The sequence below is a fragment of the Ranitomeya variabilis genome, chromosome 5 (assembly GCF_051348905.1).
Source record: "Ranitomeya variabilis isolate aRanVar5 chromosome 5, aRanVar5.hap1, whole genome shotgun sequence".
NCBI classification, from domain to species: domain Eukaryota; kingdom Metazoa; phylum Chordata; class Amphibia; order Anura; family Dendrobatidae; genus Ranitomeya; species Ranitomeya variabilis.
This window is the reverse complement of record NC_135236.1, coordinates 579,381,788-579,405,902: the sequence shown is the minus strand read 5'-3', so window position 1 is coordinate 579,405,902 and position 24,115 is coordinate 579,381,788. Positions and strand designations below refer to the sequence as shown.

The window sequence follows — 24,115 nt, the reverse complement described above, 5'->3', positions numbered from 1 at the left end:
GTAAATGTTTGTTATTGTTTGTTAATAAACTGGCCGCTGTGGCCAAAATTATCCAAAAAGAAGCTATTGTGTTCCGTTTTTTATTTAAAGTTTGGTGTTTGTGTGCACGGGTGTTTGTGGGTGGCGGATTTTATGGGTAATAAGTAGCCATATTGGCCATACACGGTCAAGGAGGGGGCAGGAATAAGCACAGCTTGATGCAGGCCCCCCATGACTGTGCTTGGACATAGGCATTTTTAAAATTTGTGGCAGGAGAAGATGATTGGGTGAAAAGGGGAGCGTAGGGAGGGATTTTTAGTGGGGGTGTGTGGGTATATAAGGAAAAAGTGCTGGAAAGGTGTCACTTGCCACCGGGAAGCCAGAGTGAAGAGACCCACCCACCCTCCCTTTAGATATGTTGATATATATATATATATTGTGGCATAGTGACTAGTCGTGTGATTGATGGATGGTATGTATCGCAGAGGAGGGGGGCCCTGTGATGGAAGCCTGGGTATGTTTTGCTCAAGCAGATCTACTGCTGAGGGATTTGTTTATGTTGGGAGGTTTCCAGGTGATTGGAGAGAAGGGTGGGTTCAGTCACCTACAAACCCACCCAAAGAGGCGTGTCTGAACACGTAAGATGGTTTGGTGTGAAAGGACCTGTGGTGATTTCACGCTCACCTGACTGGCCATGTGACAGGTACCTGGGTGTGGTGTAGCACATGCAGTGAGTGTGTGGGTGTGTGTCAGGGTGGACACACTTCCAGGTGTCCTGGCTGGACACTGCAGAGTGACCTGTGTGTTGGACGGTTCCAAGTGGGGACAGATGTCCTGAACAACACACAGAGGCCATCTTTAGGCTTGAGAGCCTACTTGCTGGACATAGCACGGTCTGTGTGCCCACAGATGTGAGAGAGCGGAGCTCTATTATGGACATTAAGGAATCACCTGTCTGACGTAAGACTGTTTACCTGTTGTTCCTGTTGCTACGTGGTTTATGGAGCAATAAACCTGTGAACTTTTAATGGAATATGTCTCCTGAGTGTCATCTGCCGCACCTAAGCGAGTGTCCCCTAGACCTGTAGCGGATGTAATGCTACAATTGGTGTTTCGAATGCGGGCAGCGATCCAAGGAACACAGGTTGCAGCGCTGGCTGGTCTGAGCCAGAAGAGTGGACGGTCTTGACAACCGTGAGTAAATACTGACCAGGGTCAGTGAGAACTGCTGTTTATGGGATACCTCTGAGGAGAAGAGGGATCCGGGAACCTGTGTGGCAAAGTCAGGTGACGGATGGAGATCCGTGGTGTTCTGACCGGGGTCAGATTGGAAGGAAAAGAGAGACATTGCATCTGGGCACCTCTGAGGCCGAGGGGTGTCCAGGAACCCGTAAAAGTTGCCAACTCGTGTGTAATGGTCAGAAAACCATGTATTATGCTGGTCGGGATCAGTGAGAGGTTGTGTTTGGGCTGTAAAGCCGGGTGTGTAACAGACCGGAGTCTGTGTTGTTCTGACCGGGGTCAGTGAGAGACTGTGTTTTTTCTATAAAGCACGTGTGCAGGTGCTTGCTGTGGAACGGCGAGTCCATGTATTTCTTTTTTTCTTTTCTGATCAACTTGCTGTGGCTCGGCGGGGCCACGACGACTGAAGGCGTCTGGTGGTAACTCGGCGGGGTTACGAAGTTTGCTGTGGATCGGCGGATCCACGAAGGTGACAAGCGGCTTGCTGTGGATCGGCGGGTACACGAAGTCTGCGGTTGAGCCGTGCAGCACTGTTGCAGCGAGAGGTTCCGCAGCGGCAGGAGCTGCAGTGGCGGCAGCAGCTGTTTGTGATTGGCACCCGGAGGTGCTGGAGATTTGTGTCTGCAGCAGGAGCTGTAGCAGTGCTGGCAGGAGCTGGTGAAGTTTTGAAAAAAAAAAAAACACATTATTTGTGCAGACTCTTAAATGGCCAGTGCAAGCCCAGAGACATTCTGGTGCATGCTGCGAACTGGGGTCTGATAGTACTGTTGGGTGTACCCCAGGGAAAGGGTGGTGTCCCTAAAGGGTAGCATTAAAAAAAAAAAAAAAAGGGTGGTATCCCAAAAGGGTAGTAGTTGCCTAAAAACGGGTGGAGTTCCACCAAATGGTGGTTTCCAAAAAAAAGGGGTGGAGTCCCAAAAGGGGGGCAGTAACCCAAAAGGTAGTAGTTGCTCAAAAAGGGGTGGAGTTCCGCCGAATGGTGGTTTCCAAAAAAGGGGCGGAGTCCCAAAAGGGGGGCAGTATCCCAAAAGGTAGTAGTTGCCCAAAAAAGGGGTGGAGTTCCGCCAAATGTTGGTTTCCAAAAAGGGGGTGGAGTCCCGCGGGATGGTGGTTTCCCAAAAGGGGGCGGAGCATCCCAAAAGCGTGATTCAGTCGGACTGTTGTCCCGGGCAAATTAATTATTGTGTGTGAAAGTTAATGCAGAGAATGCACCCCCTATAGTTGACAGTCCTAAGTTAGGCGTGACCAAGGAAGATGCTGGACGGTCCCAACTTACAGACATGACATCACCTGATGTGTGCCACAATATGACTGTTAGTGGTGTGATGGATAGAATGTGTGGAGCTGACTCCCAGAAAGAGTGTGACTTTGGGGTTCACCATTCTATGAGGTGTGACACAGATTATGCGGGTGACTGTGACTCTCAGGAAAAGGGAGTACAGTAAAGAAGAGGCCACCAATGGAGTGGGGCCTGAAGTAGAAACCCGGTTAAAGTAAGAGGAGCTTTGGAGATAGGCTGCTGAGTGCCGTGTGCGAGCCTAATAGAAGAAAGTCATTGGAAGGAATGGTCATGCCATGCAAGAGATGGTGGATACGTCTGGGAGCTGGTGATGTTCAGAGGAAGTTGGCTCTGAAAGCTGAACAAGATGGGTGTCTGGTGACAGCTGAAGAGAAGGAGAGTTCCTTGTTCAGTTGTATGATAGACGTACCTGAGGACCTGAGAGAGGCCTGTGCCAGGGAGTCTATGCATGAAGAGTTCAGGAAGACTGTGGGGGCATGTGGGGTGAATTGGTCCCAGAGACTAATCAGTTAGTGATGCTGTCCACAACTGATGTCACAGCTACCCTGAGTGACTTACGTGGGAGAACCGGTAGCGGACGTGTTGACAAAGAGTCAGTCCGGACAGGTTGTATGGGTGCAAGGGGATTGCGACGCCAGATTGACCATGTTGCCCAAATCCGACTGAGACGAGCTGACAAGGGGTCGCCTTTATCAAAGGGTGTGATGGAAATGGTTGACGAATGCCGACGAAAGGGTTCAGTAACAGGCCCTGACTTTGACAGACTGTTTGACTGTCAGGGGCGACAGAGAAGGATCTCTGGTCGGGTAATAGAAAGTGCCAAGCCCCACAGCTTTAGGCAGAGGGGGGGAATATGTGGCATAGCGACTGGTCGTGTGATTGATGGACGGTATGTATCGCAGAGGTGGGGGGCCCTGTGATGGAAGCCTGGGTATGTTTTGCTCAAGCAGATCTACTGCTGAGGGATTTTTTTACGTTGGGAGGCTTCCAGGTGATTGGAGAGATGGGTGGGTTCAGTCACCTACAAACCCACCCAAAGAGGCGTGTCTGAACACGTAAGATGGTTTTGTGTGAAAGGACCTGTGGTGATGTCACGCTCACCTGACTGACCATGTGACAGGTACCTGGGTGTGGTTACAACTATGTAAAGAGGTGTGTGTAGCACATGGAGTGAGTATGTGGGTGTGTGTCAGGGTGGACACACTTCCAGGTGTCCTGGCTGGACACTGCAGAGTGGCCTGTGTGTTGGACGGTTCCAAGTGGGGACAGACGCCCTGAACAACACACAGAGGCCATCTTTAGGCTGCAGAGAGCATGTGCTGGACATAGTACAGTCTGTGTGCCCACAGATGTGAGAGAGCGGAGCTCTATTATGGACATTGAGGAATCACCTGTCTGACGTAAGACTGTTTACCTGTTCTTCCTGTTGCTACGTGGTTTATGGAGCAATAAACCTGTGAACTTTTAATGGAATATGTCTCCTGAGTGTCATCTGCCGCACCTAAGTGAGTGTCCCCTAGACCCGTAGCGGGTATAATGCTACAATATATATATAATTTGTGGTGGTGACCATAGGTTGGGCATAGGAATGGTTGGTGGCAGACAGGTTTGTGAGGGCTGGTGATTAATATGTCACAGTAGCATTTTTTGGCAGGGGGTGGGGTTCTTGGAGTTGATGCGGATTCAGCGGGGAAGGAATTTGAAGGAAATTCCGGACGGTTAAATGGGTTTGTTGATCTGGCATTTTGGTTACGGGCTCTGGACGGGGTTTTTAACCTGGGAGCTGGTGGTGGTTAATTTTTCCCAGAACGGGAATTATGGTGCCCTCGAGCTGGTGGTACGGCTGAGGGTAAATTGAGGTGTTTAAGTTCTTTTTTGGTTTTGCCAAAATATTTTAAGCCAGAATTTTTCCCGGTGGGCTCCAAGAACCCTCCCCTCAAATTTTTTGTATAAATGTATGTTAATGCTTAAAGTAAATGTTTGTTATTGTTTGTTAATAAACTAGCCGCTGTGGCCAAAATTATCCAAAAAGAAGCTATTGTGTTCCGTTTTTTATTTAAAGTTTGGTGTTTGTGTGCATGAGTTTGTGGGTGGCGGATTTTATGGGTAATAAGTAGCCATATTGGCCATACACGGTCATGGCCTAGGTGAGGAATCTGAAATTGTAGGGATCCTATTAGATTGCATAGATGTGTGCATATAGAAAAGTGAATGCTAGCAACACTGTAGCTGTATACAGTAGATCTCTTTGTATTCATCACAACCATTTCCCAGCATGCTTGTATCCTGAAAACATATCCAGATATATTGTTTGTATGTATATGCAGCGCCCCAGGGTCCTGGTCGTTGCAGTAATGTCATTCTCCTCTAAGGGGAAGTGATGTTACGTTTGGAGGCAATAAAGGAGATCTCTTTACCAGGTAACACCAACACACAACACACTTCACACTCCAGTCCACCAGGGGAGCTATGCTCCTATTTATTAGGGCACTCTTCACAATTAGGTAAAACTGGTGGTCTGGATAGAAAGTTAGGCAGAAGGTGACTGAACTTTGCTCAGGACAGTTGCTATCTGAGCTCCGCTCAGGTAGTGGGTCCCTGACAGGGGTGGGATCCTGTCAGAGGCCTAAACAGAAGGCCACGGAGCTGCGCCTGCCCAACGTGCGGCAGCTTCTAGAAAGAGACACTGAAGGAGAACTGTATTGTAAAGCATGAGGAGAAGTCATAGCAAAAGGAGAGGAAAACCAGAAGGAGTTCTGCCCTTCACAGGCTGCCTGCTTCTGAGGCGCAGGATCCCAGTAGCCGGAACACCGAGGGAGCAACAGTCCTTTATGCCTTGCTCCAGAGACCGGCAGGACAGCTAACTTCAAGTTACTGATCCGCCCTATACCCAGGAGGCACGGTGGCAACTTGTTGAGGCTGGGGCGTGCTAGAGTCCCTGTAAAAAGCCTTAGGCCACCAGTCATATGGGTTTGTCCTATCCAATCCGGTGGACAGAGAGAGACACAACATCTATAACATCTACATCAGTTGTGAGAACCTTATGAGAAGCTCAGCAGTAAGGTACTACAACACCCAGGCACTAGAGGAAGGCTGCTGATTTCCACCTGGATAAGGGGACTCTGGATTTGCCTTCAGACCGGCTGCACCCTTGTGACTTTGTTCTTCACTGCGCCTCACACCATCCACCATTTGCCATCCACCATCTACACACTGGGAAGTCCTGGGGATATACTTCACCTGTGGGAAGGTATACCATCTAGCTACCATAACATCACCCCGGCGGACCCCTAAGCAGTGTCGTTCACCCTGACCGAATACCACAGGTGGCGTCACGAACATATCCCTTTAAAGACCTTTCCCCCCATTTACAACGGACCTCCGGAGGGCCATGGACCGGGTCAGCCACCGTGACATCCCTCTTGAGAACCGAAGAACCCAGTACCGAGTACCCCACAGCCCTACGGGGGCGCTCCATATATGTGGTTTAGCCATAATGCCTTCAACAATTGTAAGCTACTGGTATAGGAAATCCTGGTCTTTAAAGGAAACCTGTCACCTTTGCAAACACTATTCATCTACATATATGGGGTTCATTTGCAGGTAAACAGCATTACAATAATGATCAGCCACCTTACTAAAAGTGTGGCTACAGGGAGAAAACAAAAGTATATCCTCTCAAGAGCAATAGCTGTAAGCATGTTGCAACACTTTGAGTGACAGCTGTCTCTCTAGCAAATCTGTGCAAAGAGAGAGCTCTTAAAGCCTGGTGCATGCCTATAGCCTTGCTCACATTAGAGTGAGCAGTGCTGTGAGCGGTGACTATAGCTTTTCTGTGTACACCCCCATGATTGAAATATGGTGGCTCGCAGGAGGAAATAAGTTCATTTTCTCCCAATAGCCATACTTTCAGTAAGGTGGCCAGGAGCACTTGTGAAGAAGTTCAATCATTATTAAATCATCTTTATAACATTTCATCCTTACTATATTCAAATGTCTTTTAAATACCCTGTTTGGCAGTAGTCACTTACCTGTCACATAGTTTTTTAAGTCCATTTCCGTACTTAAAGGATTATTGTTCTTAAACATGTATAAATTGAAAGGAGCAGGGTCTCTTCCAATTTTTCTCCACATTGTGTAATCCGGAGATATCCAGCGTCCCGCTAGCACATCATAATCTCTCTGAGCAAAATGCACAAGTTTTGTTAAAGGATCATATAGTCCTCCATGAAATCCAATGACAAGCTGGAAGTTTGGATTGGAATCAAAATAAATTTCACCAAAAGGTGTATACTGCAGCTGTTTAATCATGACCCCATTGATGCTGAAAGCTGCCAATGGCGTTCCTGTGTTATCAGAGGCAATGTAATATTCCTCTCCACTGCTGCTCTCCATTGCAAAGAGGTGGCCTTGTAAATCATAATACAAAGATATAATTTCCGAGTTTGAGTGATTATAAACGTGGGTAACTCGTATTGGGTTGTGTAGATCAGCATAGAAGAATTGAAGATGGAGACCTAAGTTAGTTTTGCATGACGCTCTACGGCCCAGTCCATCATAGCGATATTGTACATTCCATCCAAGGACCTTGTTGTATGCCCTAGTGAGAAGACCTTTTGAGTTGTAATCAAAAATATCTGCACCTCTTTGGCTCAAAAACCCATCATCATCTATTTTATACTGTACATCCCCCAGACGTGTTATTCTATCTCTGAGGTCATATCTCAGTGGTAGAAGACGTACACCATTTCCAGGGGTCAGCAAATACAGGTTACCATTTAGGTCATAGTTGTATCGCCAGGTTTGTCTGTCGTTAACAGCAACCGTCAACAATTGACCATCTCCATCATACTCATACGTGTACTTAGTTGTGTTAGCATAGGGACCAAGCTTTAGTTCTCTTTTTATAACACGTCCCATACTGTCATACTGCACAGTCATCCAATACATGAGTGACCTAAATATTTCATATTGGACCTCTTTGATGCGGCCATGAGTATCGAAATGTTTTGTCAATGTCATCACAGCAGTAGTAATGATCTGATTAACATCATAGTAAATTACCCCAAATTTGCCAAAATGTTCAATTTTTCCAGAAATGTCATCATAGCGGTACAATTCAACAGGAAGTGGGGTTTCACTTATGATAGGCTTAATGCTTGCGACACGAAAACTGTTGTCATGGTACGTGTAGTCAAACCTTGCATTCACCATACCTTCTTCAGAAAACCTGTATATTTGTTTGTCAACTAAAGGTCCAATTTTTCGATAACGTATTGTACAAGAAAAACCACCACTTTGGAGGTTAACCATTTTTAAAACTCCTGTAGTTTCATCATAGCCGAAAGTAACTGCAGTACTGTCATAAATTATCTCAGATAATTTGGAAAGTTTTCCATATTTATAAAACACTTGTCGGCCAGTACCAAGATAGGATGTTTTTAGAATTCGACCATCTTCACTGTAATCAAATATAATCGATGCATTGCTTTCTGGAGGGTTGTACATGTTCCTGATGTAGCCAATAGATGTATGAGTAGACATACTGTGTCGCGCTACACTCGGCATAGTTACAGAGTAAAGTCTGTCTGATGAGTCATATTCAAAGATGTACTGCCGCTGACTTTGAAGAAGAAGCACCATAGACTGCAAACATGAAAAAATAAAATAATATATATATTACATTATTTAGTAGTAAACACAAAGTCCAAAAATACATGTGTATATAAAATAAATCAGTAATCAAATGGCAAAATACTCTGTGTGGTGAATAATATATTCAAGAAATATGTCCGATATTAGGAAATAACATTTTGCACTGTAAATTTTGATGGTAAAGACTACTCTTATTATTACTTGCATGCACAATACTTGTTACATAAAATTTTATGAAAGTTATTTCCACAAAATGTAGTTCAGTTGAATTTTATATTTTTGAAAAACAATCATACTGATAGACTTGAAAAGTGAAAACATATTTTATAAGAAAGAAGCATATAAAACAGCATGAACTTCTACTTGCAAGATTAAAGTTATGACTACAGCAATGTCTTCTGTTGTTAACTTCCTCTGACCACAGTTATCTATGAAAAACAAATGTCAGACTCACTTCTGTCATTTCATAGAGACCTATTTGTGGTTGTGATCATCTGAATTCAGGTACGGAGACCCCCAGCAAGCATTTCATTAAACAAAACCCTATCATGTAGGTTATATTGAATTGGACACAAGGGGGCTAACACATCAATGAGTTTTCATGATAATTTGAAGCAGATCCATGAAAATGAGGGGTGCTGGGGAAAAGCCAGGGTGGAGTGTGCCTACGCCCACCTGTTAAAAGTCAGTTTGTTATGTCAGAAATTTTACTGTAGTCCTTGACTGGAGTATATTTCTGGCGAGGCACATAACACTAATAAGATGTGCTGAATTCATTAAGTGGTAATCACCTCTAAATGAATTTGATGCATCTTAATTCTGCATGCCTGAAACAAAACACCAGTATTAATGAATTGAGGCTATGGTCTTTGTTGTGTGCCACATTCAACACCAAATTAAAAGCTTAAGACATTGACCATCTTCAGCACACTGCTAAGAAGACCCAACAGCTTCTACCTTCTTAGTTCCAACAATGGGTGTGAAATCCAGAGACTGGAACTTTACCAATCTCAACTTATAATTATCACGGGGCACTGTCTGTGATAGCCTGGCAGCTCTTGATAAAGTTTTTTCATACAAAGGATTGTCACTAGCCACTCTTAAAGATCCCATAGCTTACACTCACCTTCACCCTTTAAGCCTTGAATAGGGATCTGGACTTACAATGAGACCTCTGGCTTGGGTACAAAAAGCAGATGCCAGCCAGTGGAGCAGGCTTTCAGAGAATGGTCAGGAAGCTAAGTCAATACAAGGATCAGGCTGAAGGATAGTGAAAATATCAACAAGCAACATACCATGATTAAGGCTTGTAGGTGAAACGTGTTGGTTATGTACCCTGGATTTCTTTGGTTACCAGTGTATTTCAATAATACCTAAATAAAGATTTTTTTTAACTTTTATAACTGAACCTATCATCGTTGGAGAACAATTTCCCCTTTTTTTTCTGCTTGTTGAGTTTGCACGTCCCAGACTAGAACGGTTCCATGTAATGATCTACATCAAACCAAGGTGCACTATAATGTATTGAGCTGACTTTTCCTTTGCCCTCCACCCATTTTTTTCATAGTTAAAATATAGGTCGATGTCACACCCATGCTGCCATACTGGATGGCATTAAAGCTCCAAGCTCCACTAGCATTTTGGGCAAGATAGAGCTCCTGGTCTTGATAGTGGTGCTTCTATCTGAAGCCCTGGAAAACAGAACTTAGGTAGACCCATAGACGAGGCAGATGGCATCACTTTGTGCCCTGTCAGGCCTCCGTTTCTGTATTATTCACCTTTCTAAGGTGGACAGAAAAGAGTGGTTGACTTTTGTGCCTGCCTGAAAAATGTGGCTCTACTGAAGCAGAGGCAAGATAGAGCACAGAGTAATTTCATCTGCCTACTTAGATTGAATGGCCTCATCATGGGTCACTTCATATTGGAGCCCAATGAAAAACTGACATGTGGTGCACGCACAATGTGAACATACCCTAGCACGATATTAGAGATGTTATGAAAGTCCTGCTTTCGACTTATATATTGATGACCAGCTCCTTGTGTATCAGTGTTTGTACAGAGAAGGCTGTCATTCAGAATCTGCATATGAAGAAACCCCAATACTCCTCATAAAGTTCAGTTCTTATACCCCACATCATATTCTGCTTTCAATCCATCTGCTAGGTTCTGTTTAAATAGAACTTGTTATTCATGCTGCCCAATTTAGTATCATGCACAAATTAGGGAGTGACTCTTTTATTGCAGCCATGTATGTTTCATGTTGAAAACATTCTTTGAATTGTTGGCTGAGTACAATGCATCTAGGATGACTATACCAAGTGGCAGGTGGCTGGCAGCTTCTTCCCGCATTTTTCCCCTAACTGATAGATCTCTCCTATGAACACACATAGGCTAAGACCTGTCAGTTTAAAAGCATGTGTTATCTGAAATGGTATGGCGTTTCAAAATGAAAAATATACGCAATAAGAAGGCAGATTTCTGATTTACGCTGTGTACAGTAAAGGGAGCATTAATGCAACTGACATGTGTCCCTTAAGTACTACATTTGATGAGCAATCACCTCTTACCTTTTCAAGATATGTATAACTCCATGTCTTTCCATCTGCAAAAGCACGAGAAATAATTCTCCCCTGTTTATCCATCTCAGTTCTTTCACTCATTGCTCCACGTTGAAGTCCAGATAAGTGACCATTATAGAAATAAGACACATTAACAGGTGCGAGTCCACTGCTTGGAAGCCACAAAAGTGGTCGCCCTAATTGATCATAGACAATCCTTAGAGTAAACTTCCGGTGATCATCATATATTTTTTCTGTATGAGAATTTCTGTCAAAATCAATTGACAGCAAGTTCCTCCCATGCACCTAAGAGAAATTTAAAAAAAAAGCAAACATAATTTTGCATGCCAAAAAAAATCTGATTATGGAGTTTATTAGCATTTTCTCTTATATGATGAGATCCAATTTTTCCCTATTATGGTATTTACATAAACTGATACAACAAATTTTATCATGAAATATTTACATTTATTTAACAAGGAAGGTCAATTTAGCTGCTGATTCCTAATCAAATTATCATTCTGATGTTTGGATAGAGATAGGGGATTAAATAGGTGTTCCTAGGTTAAAAAATCAAATGAGATGATCAAATAATACAATTCTCTCTAGAATTCTTTGTGGTTTCCCCACCTCCACAGTTGGGATCCAGTTGGGATACTTTTACTTTTATTGGCTAACTAATCACCTAATCTCGGCCTGCAGCAGTGATAAGTCCACCATAATGATGTCACTACAGTGTGCAATTATTGCACATTTTAATTATTTAGGCTATGTGCACACGTTCTGGATTTTTTGTGTTTTTTACGTTTTTTCGCTATAAAAACGCGATAAAACTGCAAAAAAAGCATCCATTGAGCATCCTATTAATAGAATGCAATCCATAATTTTTGTGCACATGTTGCACTTTTTTCCATGAAAAAAACGCAGCATGTTCATTAATTTTGCAAATTTTTTGCGGATTTCCCGTTTTTTAATGGATTGGGAAGCACCGGAAAAAAACGCTAAAAATACGCACAGAAAAATGCAAAAAAAGCAATAAAAACGCGTAAAAAACGCATGCCGAATTCCTGCGGAAAAAGTCCGGTTTTGTTCAGGAAATTTCTACAAAGAATCCTGACGTGTGCACATAGCCTTAAACTCTGGTACTGGAAAAACTGTGCAAAATTCCAAAAGTAATTTTATTAATAATGCAATTGTTTTACCATCCTGGGTATTTTTTTCCTCCCAGAATACCCATTAATTGCTTTTCTTCTGGTGATCTGATTGCATTATGATTAGGGTTCAGCGAAACGGATCGGACAAATTAAAAAATCTCCGACTTTCGGCAAAGTCGGGTTTCATGAAACCCGACCAGATCCTAGTATGGGATCGGCCATAAGGTCGGCGATCTTCGCGCCAAAGTCGCGTTTCATATGACGCGTTCAGCGCCATTTCTCAGCCAATGAAGGAGGATGCAGAGTGTGGGCAGCGTGATGACATAGGTCTCGGTCCCCACCATCTTAGAGAAGGGCATGACAGTGATTGGCTTGCTTTCTGCGGCGTCACAGGGGCTATAACGGGGCATGCACGCCGACCGCCATCTTACTTCTGCCTATCTTAGCATAGGGAGAGGTTGGTGCAGCTTCATCAGAAGAAGGGACATAGTTAGGGAGGGAAGATTAACCCCCAAACCGCTTGTGCTGTAGCGATTTCCACTGTCCAACACCACCTTTTTTTTGCAGGGACAATGGAGGCTATATCTTTGTGCATCAGCTCTGTAGCTTATTAGGCTGCCTTATAAGGCTCCCTGATAGCTGCATTGCTGTTTGCACTGCTGCTGTGCAAACCGTCTGCTTTTTTAAAAGCAAAAATCCTGTTGCTCCTTTCTGCACAGTTATCTTGTTTATTTGTCCACACTTTTGTGTGCAGCAGTCCTTTTTAATGCTGCCATACTTGTCCTGAGATCATTGTAGGGAGATTGAAATTGTACTACAGTCCTTGTATTTTTTCATATATCTTCCAGCCACTTGCTGCCACTTACATTGCGTTGTTTTATACACTGTGCCTGAGTTTGGGTTCAGTCTCCCCCCAAAAAAAAAGGGAGATTCAAATTCTCACAAAGTAGATATACCTCAGTCCTCTTAGTTTGTTGTATATCAGCCAGCCACTTTCTGCCACTTCCATTGTGTTGTTTTATACACTGTGCCTGAGTTTTGGTTCTGTGTCCAAAAAAAAAAGTGAGATTGAAATTCTCACAAAGTGGATATTAGTTCAGTCCTGTTAGTTTGTTGTGTATCAGTCAGCCACTTGCTGCCACTCACATTGCGTTGTTTTATACACTGGGCCTGAGTTTGGGTTCTGTGTCCAAAAAAAAGTGTGAGATTGAAATTCTCACAAAGTGGATATACCTCAGTCCTCTTAGTTTGTTGTGTACTAGCCAGCCACTTGCTGCCACTCACATTGCGTTGTTTTATACACTGGGCCTGAGTTTGGGTTCAGTCTCCCCCCAAAAAAAGTGAGATTGAAATTCTCACAAAGTGGATATACCTCAGTCCTCTTAGTTTGTTGTGTATCAACCAGCCACTTTGCTGCCACTCACATTGCATTGTTTTATACACTGGGCCTGAGTTTGGGTTCTGTGTCCAAAAAAAAAAGTGAAATTCAAATTCTCACAAAGTGGATATACCTCAGTCCTCTTTGTTTGTTGTGTATCAGCAAGCCACTTGCTGCCACTCACATTGCGTTGTTTTATACACTGGGCCTGAGTTTGGGTTAAGTGTCCAACCCAAAAAAGTGAGATTGAAATTCTAACAAAGTGGATATACCTCAGTCCTCTTAGTTTGTCGTATATCAGCCAGCCACTTGCTGGCACTCACATTGCTTTGTTTTATGCACCGTGCCTGAGTTTGGGTTCTGTGTCCCAAAAAAAAAAGTGAGATTGAAATTCTCACAAAGTGGATATACCTCAGTCCTCTTAGTTTGTTGTGTATCAGCCAGCCACTTGCTGCCACTCACATTGCGTTGTTTTATACACTGGGCCTGAGTTTGGTTCAGTCTCCCCCCCAAAAAAGTGAGATTGAAATTCTCACAAAGTGGATATACCTCAGTCCTCTTAGTTAGTGGTGCATCAGCCAGCCACTTGCTGGCACTCACATTGCTTTGTTTTATACACTGGGCCTGAGTTTGGGTTCTGTGTCCATAAAAAAAAGTGAGATTGAAATTCTCACAAAGTGGATATACCTCAGTCCTCTTAGTTTGTCGTATATCAGCCAGCCACTTGCTGGCATTCACATTGCTTTGTTTTATAAAACACAGGGCCTGAGTTTGGGTTCTGTGTCCCAAAAAAAAGTGTGAGATTGAAATTCTCATAAAGTGGATATACCTCAGTCCTCTTAGTTTGTTGTGTATCATTCAGCCACTTGCTGCCACTCACTTTGCGTTGTTTTATACACTGGGCCTGAGTTTGGGTTAAGTGTCCCCCCCAAAAAAGTGAGATTGAAATTCTCACAAAGTGGATATACCTCAGTCCTCTTAGTTTGTCGTATATCAGCCAGCCACTTGCTGGCACTCACATTGCTTTGTTTTATACACTGGGCCTGAGTTTGGGTTCTGTGTCCAAAAAAAAAAGTGAAATTGAAATTCTCACAAAGTGGATATACCTCAGTCCTCTTTGTTTGTTGTGTATCAGCCAGCCACTTGCTGCCACTCACTTTGCGTTGTTTTATACACTGGGCCTGAGTTTGGGTTAAGTGTCCCCCCCAAAAAAGAGAGATTGAAATTCTCACAAAGTGGATATACCTCAGTCCTCTTAGTTTGTCGTATATCAGCCAGCCACTTGCTGGCACTCACATTGCTTTGTTTTATACACTGGGCCTGAGTTTGGGTTCTGTGTCCAAAAAAAAAAGTGAAATTCAAATTCTCACAAAGTGGATATACCTCAGTCCTCTTTGTTTGTTCTGTATCAGCAAGCCACTTGCTGCCACTCACATTGCGTTGTTTTATACACTGGGCCTGAGTTTGGGTTAAGTGTCCAACCCAAAAAAGTGAGATTGAAATTCTCACAAAGTGGATATACCTCAGTCCTCTTAGTTTGTTGTTTATCAGCCAGCCACTTGCTGCCACTCACATTGCGTTGTTTTATACACTGGGCCTGAGTTTGGGTTCTGTATCCCAAAATAAAAGTGAGATTGAAATTCTCACAAAGTGGATATACCTCAGTCCTCTTAGTTTGTTGTGTATCAGCCAGCCACTTGCTGCCACTCACATTGCGTTGTTTTATACACTGGGCTTGAGTTTGGGTTAAGTGTCCCCCCCAAAAAAAGTGAGATTCAAATTCTCAAAGTGGATATACCTCAGTCCTTTTAGTTTGTTGTTTATCAGCCAGCCACTTGCTGCCACTCACATTGCGTTGTTTTATACACTGGGCCTGAGTTCGGGTTCAGTCTCCCCCCAAAAAAAGTGAGCTTGAAATTCTCACAGAGTGGATATACCTCAGTCCTCTTAGTTTGTTGTGTATCAGCCAGCCACTTGCTGCCACTCACATTGCGTTGTTTTATACACTGGGCTTGAGTTTGGGTTAAGTGTCCCCCCCAAAAAAAGTGAGATTCAAATTCTCAAAGTGGATATACCTCAGTCCTTTTAGTTTGTTGTTTATCAGCCAGCCACTTGCTGCCACTCACATTGCGTTGTTTTATACACTGGGCCTGAGTTTGGGTTCTGTGTCCAAAAAATAAGTGAGATTCAAATTCTCACAAAGTGGATATACCTCAGTCCTCTTAGTTTGTTGTGTATCAGCCAGCCACTTGCTGCCACTCACATTGCGTTGTTTTATACACTGGGCTTGAGTTTGGGTTAAGTGTCCCCCCAAAAAAAAGTGAGATTCAAATTCTCAAAGTGGATATACCTCAGTCCTTTTAGTTTGTTGTTTATCAGCCAGCCACTTGCTGCCACTCACATTGCGTTGTTTTATACACTGGGCCTGAGTTCGGGTTCAGTCTCCCCCCAAAAAAAGTGAGATTGAAATTCTCACAGAGTGGATATACCTCAGTCCTCTTAGTTTGTTGTGTATCAGCCAACCACTTGCTGCCAACTCACATTGCGTTGTTTTATACACTGGGCCTGAGTTTGGGTTCTGTGTCCAAAAAATAAGTGAGATTCAAATTCTCACAAAGTGGATATACCTCAGTCCTCTTAGTTTGTTGTGTATCAGCCAGCCACTTGCTGCCACTGTCAGGAATCTGAACATTTTTTATTACCTTTTGTGCGTTACTGCCCTTTTCCAAGATGGCGTCTTTGGTCTCATGTGCACTGTGTCTTCCTGCTATAAAACTCCACCCCAGCCTTCAGTCTGTGCTAGAGTATTCTGCCTTGCATCCAGCTCCTGACCTCTGTTTACTCCCTGGCTATATACCTGCTCCTGTGAACCTGTGTGGTGATTCTGCTACTCTGCTCTGAGTTCCTGCAGCATACACCAGTTCCAGTAATCTTCCTTCATCTGCTGCTCGTGTTTACTTCCATCTGCATTTCCTGGACATGTAAGCTGTTGCTGTTCTGCAAGACCCTGAGACTATTACCCAGTTTCTCTCTGCACCTGTTTGAATCACCGTGTGATAATATAGACTTTACCACTTATAAAACTGTGTCCTGTAGTTGTCTTGTTCCACGCAAAGAGTCTCCTGAGTTATCCCCTATAATTAATACAGCCACTCACATTGCGTTGTTTCATACACTGGTCCTGAGTTTGGGTTCAGGGTCCCCCCCCAAAAAAGTGAGATTCAAATTCTCACAAAGTGGATATACCTCAGTCCTCTTAGTGTGTCGTATATCAGCCAACCACTTGCTGCCACTCACATTGCGTTGTTTTATACACTGGGCCTGAGTTTGGGTTCTGGGCAAAAAAAAAAAAAGTGAGATTGAAATTCTCACAAAGCGGATATACCTCAGTCCTCTTAGTTTGTCGTGTATCAGCCAGCCACGTTCTGCCACTTACATTGTGTTGTGTTATACACTGGGCCTGAGTTTTGGTGCAGTCTCCCCCCCAAAAAAGGGAGATTTAAATTCTCAACTAGTTTATATATATCTTCTACCTTGTTTTACAGTACCATATAACGGTTGTTATTTTGGCTAGATTTTCCCAAAAATGAGGAAGTCTGGTGGAAGAGGCCGTGGGCGGTCGTTGCCAGCTGGTACTGATGGTGGTGGTGGAGCATCTGGTGGTAGTGGGAAAAGCAAAATAGCACCTAAGGCTGGAGGTGTTGATCCAGCATCATCGTGTGGCTACACAAGGCCTCGAAGGCTCCCTTATCTGGGAGTTGGAAAACCACTTTTAAAGCCGGAGCAGCAGGAAAATGTTTTGGCTTTCCTTGCTGACTCAAGCCTCTAGCTCTTTTGCCTCCTCTTCTGAAAGTTCCAAATATAAAAGCAGCGAGTCGTCAGTGGATGCTCCCGGTCAGGAACAAGTCACTTCCTTGTGTCCTTCACCCAAACCAGAAGTAAAGGATGCGGCAGGCGACACTACAGGTTACTCCATGGAGATCTTTACACATACCGTGCCTGGTTTAGAAAGGGAAATTGTTAACAGCCCATTACAAGATGAATCGGACATGGAGTGCACTGATGCACAGCCACAGCCAGATTATTATGCTGTTCCATTGACTCAGATCACTACATTGCCCTTGCAGTGTACTGAGCCAGAATCTGACCCTGACGAGACTATGGTGCCCCGTCCCGAACGCTATAGCACCTTACACAGTGACACAGAGGAAGGTGCACATGACATTGAAGAGGAGGTGATAGATGACCCAGTTGTTGACCCAGATTGGCAGCCATTGGGGGAAAAGGGTGCCGCTGCCAGTAGCTCAGAAGCGGAGGAGGATGATCCGCAGCAGCCATCTACATCGCAACAGCTTTCATCTGGCAGGCCCGTATCTGGCCAAAAACATTTGTCAAAAACAAAAACAGTTTTAGGACAGCGTGGCCATCTGGTGAAAGTAGCACAGCGTGCAGTGCCTGAAAAGGTATCCCATAGTAGGAAGAGTGGAGTGTGGCAATTTTTTAACCAAGATCCGAATGATCAGTGCAAAGTTATCTGTAAGAAATGCTCAAAGACCTTTAGCAGAGGGAAGAATCTCCAAAATTTAAATACAACGTGCATGCTTAAGACTTTTAACCAGCATGCACTTGCAGGCCTGGACTAACTACCAAACGTCCCGTACCGTTGGTGCACCTGCTCAGAATGAAGGTAGTCAGCAACGCTACATTGCTTCCCTCACTGTAAGCCCACCGGTTAGGACACCACCAGCAGCAAATGTGGAGGTATCGTCACAAAGCCAAAGCAGTCAGGGAATCACAAGGTTTTTGGTAGGAAACACTGTATGTAGGCCAACATCAAGAATACCATCACCAACCCTTTCTCAATCCGCCATGTCCACCACCGCCACCACCGCTAGTTCCACCATATGCAGCTCTCCAGTCCAGCTCACCCTACAAGAGACTCTCGTTAGGAAAAAAAAGTACTCACCCTCTCATCCATGTACACAGGGTTTGAACGCCCACATTGCTAGACTAATCTCGTTAGAGATGATGCCCTACCGGTTGGTTGAAAGCGAAGCTTTCAAAAACCTGATGGCCTACGCAGTACCACGCTATGACCTACCCAGTCGGCACTTCTTTGCGAGAACAGCCTTCCCAGCCCTCTACCAGCATGTCAAAGACCGCATTGTCCATGCACTGAGGCAATCAGTCAGTGGAAAAGTGCACCTCCCAACAGATGCATGGACCAATAGGCATGGCCAGGGACATTACGTGTCCATCTCGGCGCACTGGGTCAATGTGGTGGATGCAGGGTCCACAGCGGACAGCCACAGTGGGACAGTTCTGCCTAGCCCATGGTCTAGGAAACAGTTGGCTGTAGGCATTCGCCACCCCTTCTCTTCCTCCTCCTCCTCTTTAAGCAAAAGCTCATTCACACAGCACAGTCGCACGACAACTCCATCCGCAGCTGCCAGTGTTGCACACGAGGTGTCCTAATATCGAACAGCAGTAAGCGTCAGCAGGCTGTGTTACAAATTAAGTGTTTGTGCGACAACAGACACACCGCGGAAGTACTGGCCGAGTACTTGCAGCAAGAAACTCAGTCATGGCTGGGCAGTGTACATCTTGAGGCAGGCAAGGTAGTCAGTGATAACGGAAGGAATTTTATGGCTGCCATAACCCTTTCAGAACTGAAACACATACATTGCCTGGCTCACACCTTGAACCTGGTGGTGCAGTGCTTCCTCAAAAATTATCCGGGGTTACGAGCCCTGCTCCTGAAGGTGCGAAGACTTTGCTCGCACATCCGCCGGTCGCCTGTACACTTCAGCCGTATGCTGAAGCATCAGCGATCGCAGAATCTTCCCCAGCACCGCCTAATAATCGACGTTGCAACAAGGTGAAACTCGACACTGCACATGCTTCAGAGGCTGTGTGAACAGAGGCGTGCTGTAATTTATTTGTGGGAGGATACACATACACGGGCAGGCACATGTATGGCAGACATGGAGTTGTCTGGTGTGCAGTGGTCGAAGCTACAAGACCTCTGTCAAGTGCTTCAGTGTTTTGAGGAATGCATACGGCTGGTAAGTGCAGACGATGCCATCATAAGCATGAGCATCCCACTAATGCATCTGCTGATGCAAATTTTGACGCACATTAAGGAGCAGGCGTCTGCACCCGAAGAGGAGGGAAGCCTTGATGACAGTCAGCCATTGTCAGCTCAGGGAACTCTCCTGCACTAGGTGGCAGATGAAGAGAAGGAGGAGGAGGATGATGAGGATGAATATTTATGGGAGGAGGATGCTTCTCAGGGGGCAATAGAAACTGGTGGCGTTGCAAGGTCAGGTACAGGGTTTTTGCGGGACACAAGTGATGTTGATTTGCAAGAAAGTGCTCCTCAACCCAGCACAAGCAGTGAATTGACACCTGGAACATTGACCCACATGGCTGAGTATGCCTTGTGTATCCTAAAAAGGGACCCCGCATTATCAAAATGATGACCGATGACGATTACTGGTTGGCCTGCCTCCTGGATCCACGATATAAAGGAAAATTACAAAATATCATGCAACATGAGAACCTTGAGCAAATATTGGCTACCAAACAAGCAACTCTTGTAGACCGTTTGGTTCAGGCATTCCCAGCACACAGCGGCGGTGATGGTTCACACACGAGCCGTAGGGGGCAACATGGCAGAGGTGTTAGAGGTGCACAAATCCGAAGTGGCGTTGGACAGAGGGGTTTTATGACCAGGTTGTGGAGTGATTTCGCAATGACCGCTGACACGACAGGTACTGCAGCATCGATTCAAAGTGACAGGAGAGAGCATTTGTCCAGTATGGTTACGAACTACTTTTCCACCCTTATCGATGTTCTCCCTCACAGGTCATTCTTCTTTGATTACTGGGCATCTAAAATAGACACCTGGCCTGAATTGGCAGAATATGCATTACAGGAGCTTGCATGTCCTGCTGCTAGTGTGCTATCAGAAAGAATATTCAGTGCTGCTGGTTCAATACTGACCGAAAAAAGGACACGTCTGGCTACCCAAAATGTTGATGATCTAACCTTCAATAAAATGAACCAATCATGGATTTCTAATTATTTGGCCCCACCTTCCCCTGCTGACACGTAGCTTGTCTGAAAAATGTCTTGCTTTTGGCCTCCTCTTACTGACTTCTCCAATTCCTCCATTTGCAGCTGCTGAATGTCCACCATAGGCCATTTTTATACCTCCCTTAATGGGCTGACTCCCCCCACAGGGCCGTGGTCACCACCTGGCGCAAGCACCCGTGCGAGTGCCGTTTGCCTGGAGAGGTGGGTGTGCCCACTCTTGGGTGACGGCACTGGCACTGGGTCCCTCATAGTACTATGAAGTGTCTCTGACGGTGGTGGTGCACAACCAACATAAGACACACCGTCGTAATATGATGGGCCCTGTGCCAGTACCACAGCCCACGAGAGAGTGTTCCCCCCAGCTCGAACAGTGCTCTACCACTTGCAATGCTTACCTCTCCCTGCTTCACCACTGTGTAGTCGGTGCTGTTAAATCCTTCAATGGCACTGCCAATACAAATTTGTTGAAATGATAGATGATAGTTAAAATATACAGAGGCCCTGGCTTCCATTTAGACCAGTTAATACTTTGCGCCTACTACCACTGTCTGCTACTCAGCAGAGGAGCCCACCCCTGTACCTAGCTATGCCACCTTGTTATTTCTGCAAAAAAATTTGGCAGACATTTAGCCTACTTTATTATTAGGGCCTACTCTTTGTGTCAGCCACCCCTTACAATTGTCCTTTGCTGAACAAAGCAATGACGGCTGGTTAGTCCTATTACCAATTTTGAATTGCATTTAGCCTACTTACTTATTTGGGCCTACTCACTGTATCAGCCTCTCATTACAGTTGTCCTCCGCTGAACAAAGCAATGCCACCTGTTTAGTCCTGTTACCAATTTTGAACTGCATTTAGCCCACTTTATTAATTGGGCCTACTAACTGTGTCTACCACTCATTACAGTTTTCCTCCACTGAGCAAAGCAATACCGCCTGGTTAGTCCTGTTACCAATTTTGAATTGCATTTAGCCTACTTACTTATTTGGGCCTACTCACTGTGTCAGCCTCTCATTACAGTTGTCCTCTGCTGAACAAAGCAATGCCGCCTGGTTAGTCCTGTTACCAATTTTGAACTGCTTTTAGCCTACTTACTTATTTGGGCCTACTAACTGTGTCTGTCACTCAACACAGTTTTCCTCCACTGAACAAAGCAATGCCGCCTGGTTAGTCCTGTTACCAATTTTGAACTGCTTTTAGCCTACTTACTTATTTGGGATGTAAGATTACTCTTACTGAGTGTATTGGGGGACACTCGTTTGGCGCGGGATTAATGTAGCCAGGCACAACTTTCTAACAAAACAGTCCATGCGGTTTATTAAAAATGCCATAAACCGGGTTATGCAAAGTACATTACTTATAGCTCATAAAACACAACAAGCACCAACAGTCCCTTTGGTACCTGACGGGAGCTCCTGCTCCACCTGCCGACTCCTTTAACAGTCTTCTGGGTAAGCTGCCTAACGGGGATCACCAACTTGCCTGGTCAATACACAGTAGTCAGTCCAGACCTCACCGAAGGACTCCAGCTTCCCCACACTCCGTTAACACTATTCTGGGTAAGCTGCCTAACGGGGATCCCCAACTTGCCTGTCCGGCACACAGTAGTCAGTCCAGACCTCACCGAAGGACTCCAGCTTCCCCACACAGTAACTGTCACTGGCTCCGCAGATCCCGGTCCTCACCTCGTGCTATTCAGGGATCCGGTCCTCCTCGCAGGACCTCCCAACACCCAGGTGGCCAGGACCCCGCCTGGTGGCCTAGTCCGGGTACTCTTCAGGACGTCCTTCCCCAGCCGGGAACGTCCAATACCCAGGCCACCAGAAGCCAAGTCTCACGGTCTCAGGTGCTTGCAGGACCCTAGCAACTAAAATTATACTTGGCACTCAGGAGACATTTGTTGAAGATCCAAAAGTAGATTTTATTTTAGTGCATCCAGCTCAACATATAAACGTTTTCGGTCTCGACAACTGAGACCTTCATCAGATATAGTTGTCAACGCTGCAGTGTATATACAAAAAACAAGAGAAATGCTTTTAAACAAAGAGAATACTGTTGCACAAAAACACATGAGAAACAGATGACAAAGTATGCAATCCATACTGTATAAAATAAAGAGACAGTCTGCATACAAATATAAACTGTGACATGCAGTACGGGTAGCAGGAGTGGGTGGTTGGATCCGGCCTGGACCAGCGTGAATCGTGAGTCCTGTACAAAAAAGTGCTGGAGAGTGTACGTGTTAAGGTTTATGCTAAAAAAATTGAAAAGGTAACATTGAGAAGGTAACATGAAGAACATAGGATGTGACCTTGTGGTGGGTCTAGCATTGCGTCACAAGCACTATCCTAGGTAAAAGGATACGGGAGGTGGACTAATCTCCACTAATGAGTGTAGGGGTATGCAACTAGGGTGCACAGTGAGCTACCTGTAAAAAAGAGAGAATATGCATGAGAGCATTAAAGACAAAGGAGCTGCACAGTGAAGGGGCACAAAATATACTGTGGGATACATGCCAGAGAGTCTAACGGGGTGACCACCTAATAACCCAGACTGCTAATGAATGGTATAGGGCTGGACGCGGCCCAAGGAGAATTACCTGGAGACCATGGGTAATGTGTGTGAATTACACACTGGGTGTATAGCCAGGGAGCAGGAGCGCGAGGCGCCTGTAAAATGCAATGAGAACACATATAATAGCTGCAGGGCTGCCAAGGAGGGCTGTCCTGGACCTAGAAGCCATACCTGAGACACTGAAGGGCAGTATGCGGCGCTTAGACAAAGCGAGGCACTCGCAGGGATGAGGAGCGCTGTGGACAATAGGTATGGGCAAATAGATTAGTGGGATCAGAGCCAGGCTGGAACTGGGGCGAAGCCAGCGATGGATGGTAACCAGCTGAAGTGTTACCTGAATGGTGCCGCTGCCAGGGGTGGAGTGGACGCTGCGCTGCTGTGCAAGGAGGCGCTCCCGGGGCTGCTAGGAGAAGCGCAGCACTTCCGGGTATAAGAGCGCGCTGGGGTGCGTCACCTGACGCCTGACGTCATCGGATCATGTGACCGGAGGGGCCGGCGCATGCGCAGGAGGGCCGATGGGGCTGTCAGTGGCGATAAGCGCAGAAAGAACCGGCGCTTGCGCAGAGAGCTACAGGGGGCAGAGTAGATGAATGTAAGGCTGCGTCGCAGTCCATCGGAGTATGCAGGCAGAAAAAGGAGGACAAGGGATTACCACTATTAGGGGGTAGAGAGGGGTTGAGCACCCCAAGGGTATCTGGTATGGGTCACCCCGGATATATAGAGAAATAGTTAATCCTCTATATAAAGGCATATAGTGTATACTATACCGTGTGCAGTGCTCAGTGCGAGGAGTGCATTTAACGGTTCTGTAAAGAGAGATAAATATGGACACAGATTAAAGACTACTAAAACAAATGCAATGTTACATTACACAAAAAGGTGCTGTAGATCCACAGTAAAAACAATATACATGTACAATGTTACAAATATGCCGAGACGTCGTAGTCTCTATTGAGTCCCTTTGGTTCTAAGGTCTGCAAGGAATAAATCCAATAAGCCTCCCTTTTGAGGAGTAAACTGACACGGCTTTGGCCCCTTCTTGGAGTATCTACCTGTTCCAAGACCTGAAAGCGGAGCTGAGAAATGTTGTGGTTTTGTTTAGAAAAATGAAAGGGGAGGGGTAAGTGTGTTTTGTTGCAGCGGATTGTAGATTTGTGTTGGGCCACTCTGTCTCTTA

At 45.2% G+C, this 24,115-nt stretch overlaps 1 protein-coding gene across 7 annotated transcripts in view; it reads right to left on the bottom strand.

Moving 5' to 3' along the window:
• Positions 1-24,115, bottom strand: part of LOC143776520 (teneurin-2-like) — a 3,926,626-nt gene that overhangs the window by 141,665 nt on the left and 3,760,846 nt on the right. For all 7 annotated transcript variants that reach the window (XM_077265978.1, XM_077265979.1, XM_077265980.1 and 4 more), the window contains 2 exons: positions 10,744-11,040; positions 6,553-8,167 (listed from right to left, as the gene is read on the bottom strand). In XM_077265978.1, the coding sequence (XP_077122093.1) occupies positions 6,553-8,167; positions 10,744-11,040 (1,912 nt within the window). The remainder of the gene's footprint in view (positions 1-6,552; positions 8,168-10,743; positions 11,041-24,115) is intronic.